At 35.4% G+C, this 21,729-nt stretch overlaps 1 protein-coding gene across 2 annotated transcripts in view; it reads right to left on the bottom strand.

Annotated features, from left to right (window-relative positions):
• Positions 1-1,510: 1,510 nt before the first annotated feature.
• The window catches only part of LOC125661138 (interferon-induced very large GTPase 1-like), a 28,999-nt gene continuing 8,780 nt past the window's right edge, over positions 1,511-21,729 (bottom strand). For both annotated transcript variants that reach the window (XM_048893017.2, XM_048893016.2), the window contains exons 3-4: positions 21,635-21,669; positions 1,511-12,070 (exon numbers count right to left, since the gene is read on the bottom strand). In XM_048893017.2, the coding sequence (XP_048748974.2) occupies positions 4,885-12,021 (7,137 nt within the window). In that variant the 5' untranslated portion in view covers positions 12,022-12,070; positions 21,635-21,669 and the 3' untranslated portion in view covers positions 1,511-4,884. The remainder of the gene's footprint in view (positions 12,071-21,634; positions 21,670-21,729) is intronic.

Genomic DNA, 21,729 nt, shown 5'->3' with positions numbered 1-21,729 from the left:
AAGCATTTCAAAATTCTTTTGCTAGGGACGATCTGTTTCCCAACTGGCTGTTTATTGTCTTGAGAGCACCAAGTCCTCTTTCACAATGTACATAATTTAATTTGTAATACTTGCACTGATTTTAATGTAACTTTACAAATGACAGCAAAACATAATGACAGCATTCCAATGAAAATATGGTTCTTCTGATGTTTTCCTGTTGAACAAACAGAGGTCTGACTGTTCTTAGTATTTCACTTGAACTATCAGCGGAGTTTACAAAACATCCATGAACAAAAGATATTTTTCAATACTGTTCTAGCTCATTATATCTAGTTTATTTTTTTTTTTTATATCTAAATATAATTAGTTTAGATTGTGTCATTAACGTACGACGAATTAATTATATCGAACACTCATTACATTAAAGTTATTCTTTTTGTCTAAAAAAAGTATTAAGTACGTTTATCTTACACATATTCTAGCCATGTATATTTCAGTAAACAGCCCTCGTACAAATCCCAGACGATGTTTTGAATGGTTTGAAACGGAGTGATTGTCTTCCATCAACGCAAACCTATCATTTACATTCTGTTTTTCCCTTCCCTAAGATCATCATTTTCATTCTCATCTTTGAAACTAAAAGATACAGTTTTTGATTGTGTCAACACTGGTACTGACTTGATCGTAGCCCTAACACTGTTACATGTTTTATATTACCGGGTGAATATTGACTATTGATTTCAAAAATTCTAAACTGGATGGTTTGTACCGTACAGTTCACACCTATTGCTTGTAGGAGTTATGAGATTGATCACTGTTCGTTATCTTCACCTTGCACCTACTTACCGGTATGTTATCAAGGGGGGTGTAATTAATTACATAATATCACCAATTACTGTCCTCGCTGTTAAAACACAAAGCAAGAGTTTTTTCCCGTTACCCTAGTTTCGTTCACGATCGGCGCGGATCTTACTGTGTTGCTATTTGTTTATTTCTACTGTGTCACGTATGTACTGTGTCACACACATTGTTACTGTGTTGGACGAAAATTTAACTCTGTCGTAACCCCACAGTAGAAACGCCGTTGAAGAACCCTCATATGTAGACGCCTCCATTGCCATTGAAAGGTTGCAAAATTTAGGCCTATGTTCGGCCTATGAGCATGGAGGGCTGTAACAGTACTACTTATACAATCTCTATCAGGAGTTATAATTCCTTACACTCATCTCTGCCAATGTAACGAGGTAAAAATGCTCAAATGAAATTGGTTTCGACTTCAGTTGCAAACGCATACGTAATTCAATCAATATTAACGAAATATGCGCAATATTTCTCCATCAATATATTTTGATAAACGTCTATGTCTCAACCTCAGAATCTTGTCCCTGAACTTCTTTGACTCCGTGTTCTAGCACAGCCAGACTTATACAATGTCAGAGGTCGCTTTTTCAACGTCAAAACACGAACCACCCAGCGATAAAAGTTCTGACACAATATATGTCTAGGTATGACAGACTAATAATAATAATAATAATAAATTCTTTTATTTAGACAGGATAGCACAATTAGTACAAATGACTAGTTTACATTGTGGTCCTGTATAAAACATTCACAGACAGATAAATGAGAATAGAAAAATAGATAACATAATATAAAATATATACATGAAATATACACACGATATCACTGGGGGGAAAATAAACATATACATCATATCTATATATAACTTATTTGAGTAATAATGCTGCAAATATGCCGATTTAAAAGATGTAATAGAACCACAGCATCTGACAGACTCGGGCAACTGATTCCACAAAATGGTGGAGGATACCTTAAAAGACCGTTTATAATATTCAGTTCGAACTTTTGGTAAATATAAAATGCCACTATCGCTACTTATTGTTGTTCTGGAACTAACTTGGCTGACAAAACTAAAAACGTTCATATATTCCGATGTCATGTTATTAAGAACCTTAAAAGCAAGCACTAGTTTTCTATATACAAAATAATCATGAACAGGCATTCATTTAATAACACTAAAAATATCAGCTGCAGTTAACAGAAGAGTTACTTTCACCTTTAAAATAATTCTGGCTGCCCTTTTCTGTAATTTAAAAAGTCTGTCAATAAAATCCCTGTTTTTGGCTGAGCACCAAACTGTGCAACAATAATTAAAATGAGGAAATATAACAGTGTTATAAATTTTCAATAATGCTGCATTTGACATAAAATTTGCAGACGACGTAAAATGCCTATTTTCTGTGAAAGTTTCTTTTCTTTTCTAACAATTCTGGATCCTGGATATATCCACCCCCTTCAGCTGGGGAGTAGCGTTTACCCCAACCTGTACAGAGGAGAGACGGAAAACTTATTTCCAACTGACTACTCGAGAATCTGGCCTCCCCACTTCATTTATAACTGCGTACATCGTGTTACATTTTCTTAACCTTATTAGATTATCTGGTTGCTACTACCGAGGACATTGTTCGTAAATACGATATAGGTAGATGTGCATTGTAATGGGAAATAAGAACTGTAATACATGCACGTTGCTTACCCTATATTTTCCTGACATTAAGAGAACTTGTTTTAATCTATTAACAGTGAAAAGTGAATTTACACTAATTTTAAGACGTCGGCAGAGGATTATGTCGGTATATAGGTAGACAAGTAAACTCCACTTCCGTGGAATTTAAACATGATACGTGGGTCAGCTACTGAGCTGTACTTATCTGAACCGTACATACACAACTACCAATACGCAATCTAAAATCCTTTTAGTTCATTTACTAACAAGTCGTAACGATTTAAAAGAAATGAAAGAGAACACAAGTAAAGACAAGTTCGACATGAACTCCTTTTTCAAGTTTGAGTAACATGTTTAAAATATTTATTTTAATTGGACTTATCAAAATCGCCCCCTCATCTCCTGACTCTAAATAAAAGTGGTTGCAATCAAATTGGATTGTTATCATAGTTTTGATTTGTATTCGTGTGTTTATGCTTGCGGCCTTACGAAAATTCCTCAATATGTGATTTGTCTTAATTAGCTCTGGGGGATGCACGCTCATTGCTTATATCGCATTTACCTTGCAGTCAAATACTAACGTTTACATCATATGGTAAACTAAAACAGTATGTTATACCATCTCGTAGGATGACTCCTGTAACGAACGATAACGTGGACTAATGCAAATCCTAATCATTGCAAAAGTAGTACAATGGATTTTCGTGTATTTGCTCATTCTCCAAAAAATCTGTTATGAGACACTGAAGATGCAATCTAATTAAAATTAGATGTTGGATCCGCTCGCTTACTCGCTACACAAACATCTAAAAACATCCCATAGAGGGTCACGTCAGAGGTTAAACTCGGTATCACTCTAGACTTATCGGCTTCAACAAACATTCAATGATTTTGCCAGCGGTGATTTCATTGGTCAATCGAATTTAACCTCTGACGTGACCCTCTACGGGATGTTGTTAGATGTTTGTGTAGCGAGTATGCAAGCGGATCTAACATCTAATTTCAATTAGATTGCTGAAGATGTAGTCCAATACAAAATGAAAAACGAATGGTTTATTCGACCGAAGCCTTCCAAAACTGTCTAAAAGGATTTGACCCGCAAACCACCAAATTGACCCAGTCTTGGAAATAAATCATTTTGATATATAATGTTATCCAGGGTACTTGCTTGAAGAATCAAATTTGATTTTTGTTCAGGAAGTTTTTTAACTATAACCGTACCATTCAATCGATTGCAATAACTCGCCCATTGGTTTACATATGTCTTATAATATTGACACATAAAACTGCCGATGAAGTAAATTTTATTAAATTGTCGACTGAGTTTTCAGGCCACATTTGATTTAGTTCTTAAAAAGCTTTTTTCTGAACTGATATTTTTTTTAAAAATAAATGCAGCTTTTGTTTCATATCATTGCGTTCAGATAAATTATTAGAAAAATGACAAAACGACAAACTACACCAACAATGTACAAATATCTTTATTTATTGTATATTCAGCTATCTTAAACAGTGATCACAGGGGTCTGCGTGGGGCCATACTTACAGAGAGTTAATTCATTTGCATAAACCACATTTTAGTGGACAAATGGTTTTGCAAAGGGAAGGGGTATTGTTGGTGTGCTTATAATTCTTTAATGATCGTAATTATCGTCACTTTCAATTGACATTTTAAACAGGAAATGTTTATCATCAGCATTATTTTCTAAAATGCTAGAACTGTGTTTGGTTTTAAACTTTATGAAACAGACAACGGGTAATGCAAAAAAAAAAAACTCCAGCTAAGTCTTGTTAATAAATAGATTGCAATGAGCAGTGCAACAAATCGTAAAATTATACGTCAAATACACCACATAGTACTTTATTGTCATAATTGAAAAATAAATATGTTTGATGCAAAGAAAAGCAGAGAAAACCCTATTCTTAGTAGATAATAATGAGTTATAAACAATGTCTACATATTCAAGACATTCTAAGTTCAAATGAATTTTGTTTCTACAATACATGGACGAAGTATGATAATCGATGAATGATTCATTGATCAGAATAGATGCAAGTCATTAATGCAAAAGCATATACAATATCTAATTAGCATTCATTTTTGTATGCTGTAACAAAATCACAATAGAAGAGTGAATAATACTGAATATGGACTAAACATCATGACAATAAAAGAAACATCGAATACGTACTGAAAGCAAATATATCTTCGAATGAATTTATTTTAAATATCAACACAACACAGTAACAAACCTTATAGCGATTTATCTCAGTTTCTTCAAAGAAACATTACTCGAACATTTAATCGAATTTTTTGATACGATATGAGATAAAGCAGTTTCTTTCAATATTTCTTTTTCGGAACTCATTATATCTTATTCGTACACACTAAGACTGTTTATAGCCTCATCTTTCGTAATTTTGAAAGCATCTGAGTTTGGGAAATCAGGCGATTTGGCATTGTGATATTTCACAAAATCCTTTTCAAATTCTTTGAAAACCCAAATCCAATATTTTGAAGATGACATGTCCGAAGAACCAGATATATCCCATGCTTCCTTCATATGTGTTTTGTATTCTTTACATGGATGATGTCCATCCGTTTTTGGATCACATTTACACCAGCTGCCACAGCGTCTCCGTGAATCACTCTGTACACTAAAGTCACAAGATTCACATACTAATTTTGTAGTATGTTCCCAGCGTACTCCTGCTATACCTTCAGGCCTATGTTGTTTGCAAGCATGCCTATCATTGGTTGATGACACGACACACGGCTCTAAACACCATGGACAATTTTTATCACAACCCCACAGAGTTTCCATTATTTCTTTAAATGGATCATTGTCCCCCCAACTCATGTTGGAAAGAGGCATATTCTTAAAAGTATCGTAAAGGGAATTTCTACGTACGTCTAAATTTCTTTCAATGTTTTTGATCAGATTATCAATTTTTTCCACTTTTAAATGAAAAAGCGTTTGGAAGCAATCAGGAGGCATCTGAAAGTTTTCCCTTACCAGTCTATCTCTAAAAGCATTAATCCAACGACCCCAACATGCTAATTGTTGTAATGATGGGGAAACATCGGTCTCTTCTTCGCTTTCAGAGTTGCATGATTGTTTTTTGCCTTCAGCTTCTGCACCAACAGCACACTTTTGTATAGTAACACATGCTGTTTCCAAAGACCTCGCAATGCACTGTTGGAACTCTGAAACGCCATTATTGTTTTTTTTCTCGAAAAGCGTTTTAGTGTACTTTTCTATCCATGAACTAACGTAGGACTTTGAATTGTTAATGTAAACAACGTAATCACGAAACTGATGCCTTTGCGCTAGATCTGTAAGAACTGCTTTTATGAGAGGTTCCTTTCTATTGCCAAATTCACTGTGTGTTACTTGGCTCCACATTTGCTTGTGTAATTCTTGAGATAGTCTTTGTCGGAGAGCATTTTCTATGTGATCGCATATGATAGATGTCGCCAATTCTTCATTCGCTGTTTCGAAATACATGCCCAGAAATAAAGATTCTACTTCTTTTTTATACTTTGTCATTTTCGATCTCAAACTATTTTGAATTTCATAACGTCTGATGTGTTGCGTAAATTCATTGACTGCATACCTCTCTACCATTATCGCTGTCTTTGCCTCCAGTCTTACTGTCACCATGAATGTATGAACATTACTCTTATCGTTATGATTACGAAAGCCATCTGTTATATAGTTCAAAACTTGAATGAATTGCGCAGAATTGTATTCAACATTTTCATTTTGTGTTTGCATATATTTTTCTATGTCCGAAAAAATTGTATCAATCATATTCTTTGTTTTCTCGAAATAATGCTTATGGATTTGAAGATAGTCCTTTATCGATTCTGGGAGGAACTTGCCAAAGAGACGCTTAACTTTCTCTTTAATTCCAATCACTTCGATGTCCTTCTCATCAATATCTTCTTCCCTAATGCAGCCAATAAGCTTAGTCATACGTTTCTGGAGTGGAAGTCTCGTTGAATTAGATACTTTTGTATACACAGGCTGATGACTTGAGAATTTATTTTGGACTTCATTTATGACTTGTAATTTCATCTCTGCAATTTTTCTCTGGATAGCGTCCTCAGATACTTCTGGGGCTAGTTCACCTAACCATTCTTCCCACAGTCGCTCAAATTGTTTTTTCACGTCTTCCTCGTTCCATGTGTGTTCCTTATTATTTTCTGACTTTGCAAACTCGACAGCCTTACTAGTCACATTTTCTTTAACAGATGCCAATTTCTTATTGCTGTTAAAAAGTGCTTCGCATTTTCCCTTTTCGCTTTCAATCTTTGTATGTATTTCAATTCTTATGTTACGCGAAATCGCTTGGAGTTCTTCTGTTTTGCGCGCCCTCCAATGTATCATGTAATCACTTAAATCAGACTTATCAAAAAAAGATTGAAGTTCTTTGTCACATAAAGCTGTTTTCTCCTGAAGGTTCTTGTGAAACCGCTCTTTGATATTTGTGATGGTATTCTGAAGAATTTCGTGTGTTTTGCTGCAACAGATCTGAATTAATGTATTTTGAAGATACTGTAATTTTAATTCCTGCAAAGTCCAAACAAAGCTTTGGAATTTTATCTCCAACATAGTGAAAGCCTTTACCTCTAGAGCGTTTCTAAAACTGAACACAAAATCTTCTGAGATAATGCCTTTCCACAGATTTCCTAAGTGGATACTTGTGTCTTCACTATTCAGAAAACTCTTTTTATTTTTACAAATATCACCTAATATGCATTTGGCGACCTGAAATACTTTCTTACTATATTCAGGACTTGCAGGAGCCATTGGAGGAACACCTTGCCATAAATCAGGTACATGGATGACATTTGTAACGGGATTAAATGCTATGACATCAGTGAATCGCGTAATGTTTGCCATTTTCTCCTGCTCAGCGATGTGTTTTGTCATTTCATCTAAGACTGAAGTAACCTTCTGACTACCTTGAAAAGTGCTCTTTCCTGCATTGGATGCTGATACATTCTGGTGAACAAAGACGCATGATTGTTTAATATTCAACTCCTCATTCGCATTCTTTAACCTTATCAAGGCATGGACTACAATCTGAAGTACATCTTGCATGTCAGCTATAGTCTCACCCTTTATATTGATCAGCGCAACATCTGCTAGGCCTATGACGAGCGTTGCAAGTTCGTTATCATGATTATACTTCTCGCCTGCTAACTCTGGAGCTCTCAATCCTTCTGTGTCTATAACCAAAGCATAATCAAACTTGAGACTCGACTGTGACTTGTCAACAGGAATAAGTTGCGCGTAAATCCCACGTGTGCATCTTCCAGCACTAACAGAAAACTGTAGACCAAACATTGTGTTTAGCAGAGTTGATTTACCAGAACTTTGAATTCCTAAAACTGATATAACATACAATGTTTTTTTCTCTCCAATGATCGATCTTATCTCTTTGAATACAGCTTTGATCCAAGATTCGGGAACCGACGCTGCATCCCCGTCCATGATCTCTAATGAATGACCCCAATAAAGAAGCTTGGCAGCAATATGTGGTATTTTGTCAATGATACGTTTTGTATTTGTAGACACACGAATTTGCAATGCTGTATCGCAATGGAAGAATGACTCATATAATTGACCCATTTCTCTAAAAAAATGTTCCAAACCAAACGAGGCGTTTGCCAAGTTTTCCTCTGCACTCTTAATTTGCGACTTCAAATTTTCTACTTTTTCTCTTTCAGTGTCACTTTGCGATCTCAACGTTTCGTACTGTCTGAACGCTTCAAAGAGATCGTTTGAAAGTTTAGGAATGATTTGTCGTGATTGACAGTCCATGTGAAATTTCATCCATTGTAAAAAATATGTGATGGTTAGTCTGTCATCAATATGTCTTTCCAAAACATCTACAAATTTTACAATTGTACTTCCGTTTTCAAGGCAACTCATCACTTGCCATAATCTAAGAGTCTTCATCTTTTTTTTATGATGGACGTTATCTGAAACACTTTTCTTTCCCGAGCGAAAACATTGTTTTTGTTCCAAACACCATGTGTGCCACAAATTCTCTCCCTGCAATGGAAGTATTTTGTCTTTTATTTGTTTTCGATGCATCGTATTCGCCGAGTATTCAACATCTCCAAACACAGTTTCACTTAAATCCGAGCCATATTTAGAATATGTGTTATCTTCATCTATTGCAACAAATGCTGGTAATAACATTTTCTTCCTCTCCAAGCTTTGTGCAAATTCTATATTCTTTAATGCTGACATAATTTGTGTGGTAAGGCAATCTTTGAGGTCACTTTCATTTAAAGTCTTTCCCCTGTCCAAAGTGGAAAGAAATGATGTGTTCATAGGGTTTAAGCCTGTTTTTGTTTCATAAACACATGGCAAATTTTCTCCACACAATTCCTCCAAAGACATGCTAATTCTCTCCTCCTCTCCCATTCTATTACTCTCCTCTTGCTCCTGTTCTTTCTCAACTTTATTGCTATTATCCCTGTCCACATCACTCTCCTCCGTCTTCTCTTCTTGGTCCTGTCTATCCGTGATTTCGTTGTCTTCGTCCTCATCACTGTTGTCCATCTCCTGCTGTTCCACACTCTCCGGAAAATCCGTCATGATTATTGCAAATGCTGAACTGTTGTGTATTTGTTTCAGCACTTGAAGAGATCGATCATCATTGAGATACTCAAATTCAGACATGACAACTACCACATCTGAAAGTGCAAGTAACGCCAAAAGCTGGGACTCAAAATCTTTAGCATCTCCTCGCATATTCAAAATGCATACTGGTTCCATTATTTCTTCCAACAGTTCCTCTGTTTCGGTAGAATTAACATCCTCAATGTCAGAATTAACATCATCATTGTCTTTTCTGGGTACATACCAAGTAATTTCGACGATTCCATTGGAAACCAATCGTTTGTTTGATGCCAGGGTACAATCTCTATGGTAAAAAGTACTGTGTTCATTATTTTGCCCCCTTAAAAACTTATTTATTATTTTTGATTTTGATATTGACTTCAAATCTCCAACTCTTACAAAACTAACTGATTTTAGAGGTTTGGTCAAAACAGAATCCGGGCTGTCGTCAATGAAAACATCACGAATTGGCCAAAGTGATATGGTGAGTTGCTGTCTGGTGGTAATATCCTCGTATATTAGGGGGAGTGCAAGTTGACAGGTGGCGATTTTTGCAGCGAGGATCTTTTTCAGAAAGGGATCGCAACAATGCCAAAGTGCAAGAAAAACATCCATTGGGTTGTGCTTCATTGAGACTTTTTTTGCAGACTGCTTGTTTTCTTTCTTGCTTATGGCTTGATTTCGAGTTCGTAGCTTTTTCGAAAAATCAGATAAAACGTTTTCTCTGAAATTGTAGTCAATGGCTATTGCTTGGCGAAATATAGCCCATGGTATATCTTTCATTGTCCTTGGACAAGCGAACAAGGCATCACTTAACTTCAAAACATCTCCTGTCGAAAGTTTCTGTGGGAAAAAGTGTTCCATCCCGAATGTGTTTATTATGCGATATAACGCATCAAAATTTGTACTACTAGGACAATATTCGGTGTTCGTAGAATGCAATGTTCTCATTGTTTCCTCGCCAAAAAGGTCACATGATAATTTGCATATTTCTGCTAAGGAGTGAATAATTCCATGAGGTTCACCTTGCTCTGAATAGATAACCTTTTCGATGTTTGAATGGAATACAAATCCCTTTTCCTTCAAAAAACCAACAAAATCATTAACCTCGTTTACAAGCACAGTGGGCGCATCAAATATTCTATAGTTTGTGTCAAGTTTGAAAATAATCTCCAACAACAACCACGCTTCTCGAGTTTCATCTTCCTTGTATTTCCTAGCTAGAGCAAGTTCTCTCTTTGCCGATGCTGTGAAAGTTACTAAAATCTCAGACGTGATATTTGCCTGAACATTTTCTCTCTTGAAGTGATATCCGATGGATAAGAAAAGGACGAGAAGAAGGAGGGCCTCTTGATACTCCTGTCTGCCCAGAAGTATTTGAAGAAAATTCTGTACTGTGTTCAAGAGTTCTGATTTTGCTAAGGATTGCACTTTCCCCAAATTGATATCATTGTATGATTCGAGAGCATCGATTCCCGGTAATAACTCTGATTCTAGTAAATCTAACAACTCTTCAACATTGTTTAATTCTCTTCGTGACAAGAGACCTGGAATGAAGTAGTCTGATGCAATCCATGAAGAACCAAATGCTGAGGATTTCCCGTTGTCTATTTGCAAAATTTTTAATTTTGTAGTGAGAATTTGAAAACAAATATTGATAGGGGTTTTGTGTTTTGCACTGTCCTTAAATAGTCTCTGAACAGATGTTGCTGAAAATATGTCTAGTACTTTGGTAACACCTTTTCCAACTAAGATCACATGCTTTTCTAAAAGCTGAAGTATTTCTTTCAGGGATCCCAAATGACAGCTGGCTGAACAGGGTACTGATAATATCGAATCTAAATCCTTTACAAACGTTTTCCAAAAGGAATCTGACACAAGATTAGATATATTTCGCTGTGCAACATGATCCTGCCACGCTTTTGCTAAAAAACTTGACAGTTGTTCTGCGTTAGTAAAACAACTTTGATGCTTTTTCACAAAGGACCAAATTCCGACGCAATTATCGAATGAAATTTCCCCCATGTCACTTACAGTCCATGTCTCTGGATTCTTCAGTAACTCTGCTTTCCACACCGTAAAGTCGTATGTTTCTTTAGGTCCTCCAAAATGTCTTTGTTTAGTTTCAATTTTGTTTTTTTTCAAAACGTACTCATCTCTTCCATTCTCTTTAATTTCCGTGCTTTCTGACTTACTATCGCTGAACAAATGATTTATGATAGCGTTGTTATGAACCTGTTTGATTTGTTGTTTTGTTGACAATACATTGTCATTTTCTAGTAATGCGGTACTAGAGCTTACTGTAAATATCCCACCGAAATTAATGCTTGTCATGTACACATGAGTCCCAAACATTTTAAAGAATGATATGCAATCTTCTTGAGCTACTATGTGATCTCCATTATTTTCACTTGAAAGTTTAATTTCAATATCCTTCAAAAATTGAATAGCCAGTCTTGATAGAGATAAATCACATACACGAGGTGTCCATTCTCTAACATTGACAACACAAAATGAGGTTCTACGATAAAACGTAGGCAGATTACCAAGCGGATTTTTTTCTAAGTCACTTTTATGATTTTGCAAAGCTGCACTGTATCCAAAGTTGATTAAAACATGCAAAAATTTATTTGCACGTTCTTCATTTCCAAAATCTATAATTTCATTGCGTTCTATAATATTCTTTAAAGGAAACAGTACAGCAGTTTTGCTTTCTAAAACTCTACCCCTGCATCTTTCAATATCCATAACATCATTGCTTACATAAACTCCTCTGAGGCAAACATTTTGTGAAGCAATATTCATTTCAACAGATTCGGAACTACTTTGGATGCATTTGTGGTCACCATGTGTTGGTTTTGCTGCCATTTGTTCCTGTTGTTTCGCTTTTGGTCTTTTATATCAGCCACATGTAAATCTATATAAAATATATAAATAGATGTCCTAGTGTGGTACTTGATCTTTAAATATGCGATATATTCATTTTGTCACATTGCACAGCTGGGTGGTTTGGAACATAGCAAAATACTTAAAGGTAAAGACACCCCTAACCACATTGTTGCTTTTATGAATAAATCACAGATTGATATCGTAATTGACAAAAAAGCCCTTGTTTGACGATGAAATCAATATTAATCTATCATATATTTTAAATTACCCGGCGCTAAGAGATCAACCATTGAAGTTTAATTTATGACGTCACACCGTCGGTTCCAGTTTATTTCATCAGCAGCACGGTAAACATGACAAGTCACGAACAGTTAAATTTGGAGCCGTATATATTTGAGCCCATCCTTTCGAAAGAAGAAATTAGGGAAAGACGTCGCATACCAGGCAAACCGTACATGTTTCTTCATACAAACATATCGAACCTGAACTTGTCATTACGCTTCCAAATGGTGGATCCATAGTTTACATAGTCTTTGTTTTCCAGATCACTTGGTTGGATCAGAAAAAAAACCTTTCACATCTCCCCTTTACATTGATGTAGTTAACTGCTTGACAGGAAGACACCTACCAATTCGTAAAATCTACCACATGCACATCCCTCGTGATCTTAGAATCTCATCATCACCGGAACAGACGATGTGACGTAAAAATTATTGATTTTTGTGGTGTTGAATACAAAAGAGTTCCTTATCATGGCAGCCTTTAAATAGATAGCGAGAATTTTAATTTTTATTGTTTTCAGATTAGTACTGAAGCTTATCTGGGTAGTAGATCATTAAAATAGTATGACACATTTTTATCACGAAAGATAAAGATAAGGAACAGTGATCCATCTCATAAATCCCATCAGCAATACAAAATAGATAATTGGGTAAATACGGATCCCTGCACACACCAGAGGTGGGATCAGGTGCATAGGAGGAGTAAACATTCCCTGTCGACAGGTCACACCCGCCTTGAGCTCTATATTTTGATCAGGTAAACGGAGTTATTCGTAGTCAAAAGTTGTGTGTCACGAACGGTCTAACAATCGGTATGTAAAACTTATACGGTACCAAGTTTGATGCACCAGATGCTCATTTCGACAAAAAATGTTTCTTCAGTGATGCTCAACCGAAATGTTTGAAATCCGAAATAACAATGAAGTTTTAGAGCTAAATATAGCCAAAAACAGCGTGCCAAAAAAGTGGAGCCAAATTCGTCTAAGGATAAGAGCTATGCATGAGGGAGATAATCCTTAATTTTGAAATGAATTTCTAAATTTTATAACAGCATTTAAATATACATCCGTAACACGTCAGACAGCATTTGACCCAATGATAGGTTGTATTGGGAAACTAGACCGTAGAATTTGCGAAATGCTGATCTTAAACGAGACTGTTCAAACCCTTGTACCATCAACTTGTTTGTCAGTATCTTGCTGCGATTTAAAAACTGACCATACGCAGAACAAGCTCTTGCGTATCGAATCAGCTGAGATATATGTATAAACACCACATGCAGGTGATACTGGAGTATTGCTACATAAATATGGGAAGTTGACGATGAAGAATCTGAAATCATCCCGTTTGTCATAGAGATGAGTTGTTAGTTTGCCGTTAATATCTACTATCATCAAAATATCTTCGTATGAAGCGGAAATGGACGACTCTGTGGTGTCTTTCATTTTGAGCTTTCAGGGATATATCGAATCGATATATGAATGAAAGTTATTATTGTTAATAGATAAAATGTCGTCGGTATATCTAAATGTCTAATTGAAGACCATAGGAAGAGATTTTTTCTTCTCATGTAGAGGTTTCTGAATAAATTCTGCTTCATATGAAGAAAACAGGTCAGTTAACATAGGACCACAATTCGTGCCCATGGGAATATCAACAGGCTCTTGGAAGACCTGCTCACCAAATGCCACAAAGATATGGTAAATGAGGAACTGCAGTATATTTTCTATTTCAACTTCAGAATACGTGTGCATGGAACCAGAGTGGTGTTTAACAAGGTAATTTGTTGGATATCTCATCACTAGATATGAATATGCAACTGTCTGTGATGTCAAAACGTCTAGTCTTTAATTCATCATGAGGAATGGTCGTGTTAAGTGTTAAAAAGTCATGGGTTTTGATGTTGTTGATCTGAGAAAAGTTTTGCGAATTCAAGTTTATTAAAGTTTCTTTAGATTTTTTTTAGAATTCACATTTGATTTACACCACTTCTGGCATATCAAGCACAGTAAGTTTGAGGTTTCTCCTTCACATCTGTTAATATTTCCGTGAGGAGGAAAGAGAGGGGCTTGTTAGAGCACTTACTGGATCCAGCAATGTATCTTTTTAAAGGTTTTATGTAGTTTAGGAATCTAGTATAGGTACGGTAACCCATGCCCTCCACCCATCCACTGGGATACCAAATCTGCCTAAAATTGAAGCATGGTTTAGAAGAAGTTCATCGTTTGAAAGGACAGTTGGAGTATAAGTACGATTACCAAAAGTGCAGTTTATGCCAAGTTCGTTTAAAATACAGTTGTAATAATGAGCCTTAAAAGTAATTGTTGTTACAAGATTTGTCAGCTGGAACCAAAACATATCCCTGATGTAACCTATCTAATTCTTTTATCACTTATGGTTACCAAACACAGAAGGTTACGTACTTTTGTTTTAATATGTCTAATGCGGGCTTTCAATATTTCTCTTATACATTTAATCCATTCTGACAATGTATCAAGTTCTTCTTTTAAATATTTAGCCCATCGTCTGGCATAGTCTTCCACATAAATCATAAAAGAAATGAAGTTCTGACTGATAGAATTAAAGGGTCTTTGGAGGGTGTCACCAGTCAACAGGGGATATGTATTACTCTTAGACACCTAATTTCTTGGGTCTTTGTTTGCCCTATTCTCAATTTTGTATCTTCACTTTTTCGTTAGCGCAAAATTCCATGGAACGTACATCAACAGACAAACAAATGTACGATCTGACGTATTTTTTTCATTTTGGCGTCATTGTGCGAAAAACAGAGGTTCTAACAGGAGTGGTATTTTTTTTCGGTTAGAGTTACCTGAGTAGCGTACTGACATGTGTTTGCAAACTGATTAATTGTATCTTGTTTAACCTCCCTCTCGAGAATGTTTAACTCATATGGAGACGCCATTAATATCGATGAAGGGCATCAAAGGCGCTTACGGCCATTGAACAATGAGAGTTCTTTAGAGTGCCACACCTACTGTGATACGGGACATGATTTTTAAGGTCACCTCCGAGGACTCGTGACATTCACACCTGATGCCGAATGTTTTGCAATGGAACTGTCATTAACTGTCTTAACGACTTCAATGTATATTGTAGGTCTGTCGGGATTAGAACCCCAACCTTCGGCATTTGGTGAAACGCTTTATTCGCACTGATCAAAATGTTATGTAACTATTTCTTATGCCATTTGACGACCACAAACTTCATCACAATTTTGGATATTTTACTACTACGATGAAACTGCGGTATTACGCATGCAAATTTAAGTGCGCGGATGCGCGCGCGCGTGTGTTATGAATTACATGATAAGTTGCACTGTGTGCTTATTATTACCAATTGACTTATACAAAAAGTGTTTCACAAATCCTGACGAATGATAAGCTCTCAGTATTGCTATGCCATAGGATAAAAAGGGTCGCAAAACTAACAAAGAAAACATATTAGAGATCAGAGTGAATACGGACTACCAAAACACTATACAGAGTCCCAGGAAGAGTTAACATCCCCTGTTGATCAGTAATTCTCGTCGTGAACCATCTGTTTTAAGCACCTAAACGGAGTAATCCAAAGTAAATCAAAATCTGTATCAGAAGAATTATATTTAAACGGCGTTTTATCTATTACCAATACTCATTTGCATTCATTTGTCAATCTGATATATTCTTCGTGTGATATGTTGATGTTACAAGGGTTTCAGCGATACACATAATGTAAGCGTACATACTCCCAATCTCTAATGAAAACTTAAATATCATGATTACACCATGGAAGTCATCATTTAAACTGGAACATTTAGCGATTGTTTCATTGTAGAAATATTCCACTACCACTGCATATCGTGTTTATTTCTCTCAACTGGTTCGATACGCAAGAGCTTGTTCTGCGTATGATCATTTTTCAAATCAAGGCAAACAACAAATTCATATTACAGAGTTTTCAACAGTCAGGTATAAATAAATCAACTTTGAAATAAATTCTTCTTATTCCATAGATTGCTAATTTGCTTACATTCTTAGACAGAGAACTGTCGCGTTGACATCAATGTTAATTAACACAGGTCATTGACGATCTAGAGGCGACCGAATAACGCAAAGTTAGGAAAAATGACACTTAACAAATGTTATCTGTTTTTATGTCGACAAAATCGATGTCGATATGCAGATTAATCTATTTCGAAAGTGGTATTTAAGACAGTTTCGAGTAGTGAAACATAATATTTGTGACGAAACGGGACCGTGGAAAACCCACCGGGAAACTGAAGATAATGGGGTACAGATGATTTTCCTTTGTGGTCCACTTGATATTGAATTGAAAAACAAATATGTAAAATCACACAGAAGAAAAAAAAAACCTATCGTGATTGATTTCAATATATTTAATTCGTTATATTAGTTTTGCGTCTAAGATTATATTATTTAATATCATTTGAAAAAGAAATAATTTCACCTTCATCGATCGTCAGCTTGATCCGTATCCCTTGATAGTAAAATATTGTTTAAATGGAAGGTGAAGATAAGGGACAGTGATTAATCTTACAACTCCTATATGCAACACAAAATAGAAAATTGGGCAAACACGAACCCCTGAATACACCAGAGGTGGGATCACAATGGAGAAAATGTGATACTGAAACAGCTGACAAATAAATATAACTAGTATATCATTTTTGGGTTGGGATGATAGTTTCTTAATGAATATGTTTAATGTACCCTTCAAAACTTGTACATTTATTAAACCAAGTGACAAATCGGATCCAATGATATAATTCGTAACCTGTCACCCGGTAGTCTATCACTCTATTTGCTTTTATTAATGTTTTTTATCCAAATGTTATGTGAAAAGTGGAATTTGTCTGACGTAGATCTTGTAAAGCTGCTCAATATGCATTTTTGTTGCCATAAGACAATCCACTTTTTCAAAATTCTATTAGATTTTTAAAATGTACTCATACGTTTGACTTGTGTAGTTTTTATACCACTAGTATTCTCTTTTGTACAAAGATCTAGAGAATGTAAAACATTCTAAAGTTAACCACATCTAGTTAAAAACGACACAGGTAATCTATTTTTAAAAGTTGCTTTGGATAAATTCATACTGAAGATATTGATATGCAACATGACTTTGTTGGCTACATGTTAGAATGTCTCAAATGTCACCTTAAGTACATTGCTTATAGGAAAAGGATGTTTTATCAAGATATCTGTAATGGTATATTCATATAAAGCTCCTTGCAAAAAGTTACAAAAATGTACTCTTTGTAAAATTTTAAATAAAATGAATCATTTGCTATAGATATTCAAAAATATTTTTTTTAAAAATGTTTAATACATCTTCCAAAGCATCTAAATAATACAAAGATTGGCTTGTAATCCTTTACCCGTTATGTGAATTTGACCTGTTTTATGTTACAACCGTGGATACCCAGGTTAGAATAGGTCTTCAGTTCCCCTTGCTTGTCGTAGAAGGCGACTTAATGGGGCGGGCCTCGTGTCACAGCAGGTGTGGCACAATAAAGATCTTTCCCTGCTCAAATGTTGTAAGCGCCGAGCATAGGCCTAAATTTTACAGCCATTCACCAGTAATGACGTCTCCATATGAGTGAAAAATTCTCGAGAGGGACGATAAGCAATAACAATAATCCACAATCTATTTTATGTTCATCATTGTTCAAAATTTATCTTGATGTTAATCATTTAAAATTGTTTTGATTTTCTTTTCGTTATAAAAGGCGAAAATAACAAACAGTTATATTTTTTTTGATATTTTAAAGTCAACCTTTAGTACAAAACTATACCTGCCATGTATACTTTGCTCATGACACCAACATATTAATATAGCTTTCTTTTATACATCATGGCTGTGCAGTAGTTTGATTGGTTGTAGATTGCTTAACGTCCCTCTTAAGAATTTTTCTGTCATATGCAGTAATTAAAAGTTCAACTCTCAATTGAACACCGCGTGAGAAAAAAACACGTTTAAACAGAGGTAGTGAACGCTGTTTAGTCCAGCGCGAAACGATAAGTGAAAGTCGCGGGTTTTTGTAAGATGATATTTAAAGAAGATATCATCAAAATTATAGAAATCATCAAATGATAGTCATATAATCATTGCGACCCAAATCTGGTACCATATGCCCTACTCCTTGGATAATGCAATTTACGATTTTTGTAAATGGCTACCTGCTCCTTCTAAAAAAGCTATGCAGATTCAAGTTAGTATTAATAGCATTAAAGAATATATTATGTAAATTATTTATGCATAACCACTATGAATATGCAAATTTTAGCCCCATTATGAAGTCAGTACTCTGAACCCCAGGAATCATGAAATTTACAATATTGGTAGAAGCATTCCTGCTCTATATAATTTTGCATTTAATTTTTCTCACAGATGTGAAGTTGTAGAGAGGATGTTTTGAAAAGTTGTCACCTTTTGACAAAGTGTACCCTGCCCCGTAGGCCCAAGGTATGCGGAAGTCCTAACATTAACAATGTATGCCCTTTCCTCCCCAAAGATGCTCAGTTCAATATCTGAAAGGAATTAAAAGTTATCAAGAGGAAGTTAACAAAAGGTCCACCTGAATATTAATCAAAAGTATTACTAGTCCCAAGAACAATGGAATCTAGAAAAATCAATTTTCTGAATATCTAAGCTAAATTGTAATCTTCAACTGCAATATAAAACAAGATATAGTCTTCAAATTCAAATGACCTTGAAAGTGCACACATGCATACTGATAAACGGCTTTACATAATATGATACTAATATATGTAATATCAACACGGTATGGTGAATTTGGACCAGTCCTAGAGTCTAACACTGAAGATGCGAAATTCATAATTTTGTTACATCTCTTTCTGTTTTTTTTTCTAAATATGCATTTAGTTTTTTCACTGTATCAGCAAACTCATAAGACGTATTTCAATGAAAGGTGTTATATGATAAAGACAAAATCACTATGATATTTTGGCTCCACCCTCACCGTGTACAATGTTACATGCGGGGACCGTGATTGGTGTTGCCCGGGGTCTGTGAAATCCAAGCGATTACCCCGTGAAATGTGAAATTTACAATTTCGTTAGAGGGTTTTCTGCTCTAGCTCACAATGCATTTAGTTTTACTTACACATGTGGCGGTTTCTGTCTCACCCCTAAGACTCCCGGGGGGCAGAAGTCAAGGAATGTAAATAGTACATCTCCCTTGGTTCAATGATGTTTCATACCAAATTTTAAAAGAAATGAAATGGTAGTTATCAAGACAAGGATGACATTTTTCAATGAAGAACGCACTACGGACGACGGACAGAGACCGATTGTAATATGGCGTTAAACAGATAAAGGTGAAATTGTTGCTACCAATAGTGTAAACTCTGACATTGTTTTTAACCATAGTGAAAACTGATTCTTTTAAACTTTGAAGATGGATAGTAGATGTTAAGATTTTGATAATTTTGATGGCTACTTATTTTTTTTTTTTAGTTATATGACACGTCTTTCGTGAACAGGTCCTGAAAATAAATCACGCGCACGTTGCCTATAAATTGATAGAAAGACGCGGTACATACCTGTCATCGGTTTTTGGTTGGAAATTATTGAACGTCCTTCTCAAGAATATTTCCCCTATATAGACATATCACAATTCTCTGTAAAGGGCTGCACAATTTAGGCCTTTGCTCGGCGCTTATGACCTTTGAACAGTGAAAGAGAGATCTTTATCTTGCCAAACCTGCTTTGACACAAGGTTTCAGTTTTTACCGATTCAACCGAAGGATCACCCAATTTAGTAGCCTTATGACAGTTAAGGAGTATAATATATATATATATATATATATATATATATATATATATAATAATCAATAATTAAAAAAAACCCAATAGAATATATCAACACGTTGTTAAAAGTAAGCGTTTTCATTTTTAAGAAATCTGCAAACGTTTTACATTATGAAAACAAATTATGTTGTTATGACTATAACAATATAATGATGTCATAATCCAGAGGGAGTTATTTTGAACGTATTATTATGATGTAATACAAAGAATTTATATTAAGCTATTAAGTGTCTGTATATATGTAATAGTTATTAATAAGCTAGCAATTGATTTGTATATTGATATATTTTCTTAGAAATAAGTAGTGAAATAAGATACGTAATCAGGTCTTACAACAGTCTGTTGGAAACACAAAGGGCAAGAATTGTGCTCCTTTGTCATCTGACCTGCTTTTATATTCACATGAAGCAGAATGTATCCAAAAACTGCTACGTGAGAAGAACAAAATTCTTGCTATGGCCTTTAATTTGACATTTAGATATATCGACGATGTATTATCAATTAACAATAATAATTTTCATTCATGCAAGGTGAAGATAACGAACAGTGATCAATCTCATAACTCCTACAAGCAATACAAAATAGATGGTTGGGCAAACACGGACCCCTGGACACACCAGAGGTGGGATCAGGTGCCTAGGAGGAGTAAGCATCCCCTGTTCATATGTCGATTCAATGTATCTCAGTGAACTCGAATTAAAAGACACCACAGAGTCGGCCACTTCTGCTTCATACTTAGATATTTTATTGAAAGTATATAATAACGGGAAACTAACAACTCAACTTTATGACAAACTGGATGATTTCAACTTCTCCATCATCAACTTTCTATATTTATGTAGCAATATTCATTAGCACCTGCATATGGTTTTTACATGTCTCAACTGATTCGATATGCAAAAGCTTGTTCTGCGTTTGGTCAGTTTTTAAAACGAAGCAGGCTACTGACAAAGAAGTTGATGTTGCAAGGGTTCCTTCAGTCTCGTTTGCAATCAGCATTACGTAAATTCTATGATCGTTATAACGATCTAGTTTGCCAATACAGCCTATCAGTGGGTCAAATGCTGCCTGATGTGTTTCATGCCGATTGCTAGGCCGATTTATCTGATCAAGATTTAGGGCTCATGGTGGGTGTGAGCGGTCGACAGAGGATGTTTACTCCTCCTGGGCACATGATCCCACCTCTGGTATATCCAGGGGTCCGTGTTTGCCCAACTCTCTATTTTGTATTGCTTGTAGTAGTTATGAGATTGATCACTGTTCCATTGTCTTCGCCTTTCATACATGCAATATGTCTTACGTTTCAGGGAGATATCAAGATGACTAAGTGATTGAAGCATGTGGTGAATCTTGTTCAAACAATTTCGAAAACAGGTTTCCTTAATTATCAATCAAAACAAAACACATATTCCTTAAATGTTTATCAGACTAGCGTTTTAATAGGCAAAATCATCATACCTGCTGAGTAGTGAGAATTTCATTTCAGCCCAATCCTAGAAAGGAAGAAAAATATAAAGAATATAGTCATCTTACAACTACGTACATATTACCCT

This window comes from Ostrea edulis, chromosome 8 (genome assembly GCF_947568905.1).
Source record: "Ostrea edulis chromosome 8, xbOstEdul1.1, whole genome shotgun sequence".
NCBI lineage: Eukaryota > Metazoa > Mollusca > Bivalvia > Ostreida > Ostreidae > Ostrea > Ostrea edulis.
The sequence above is the reverse complement of the archived record's forward strand: the minus strand, read 5'-3'. Positions and strand labels throughout refer to the sequence as shown.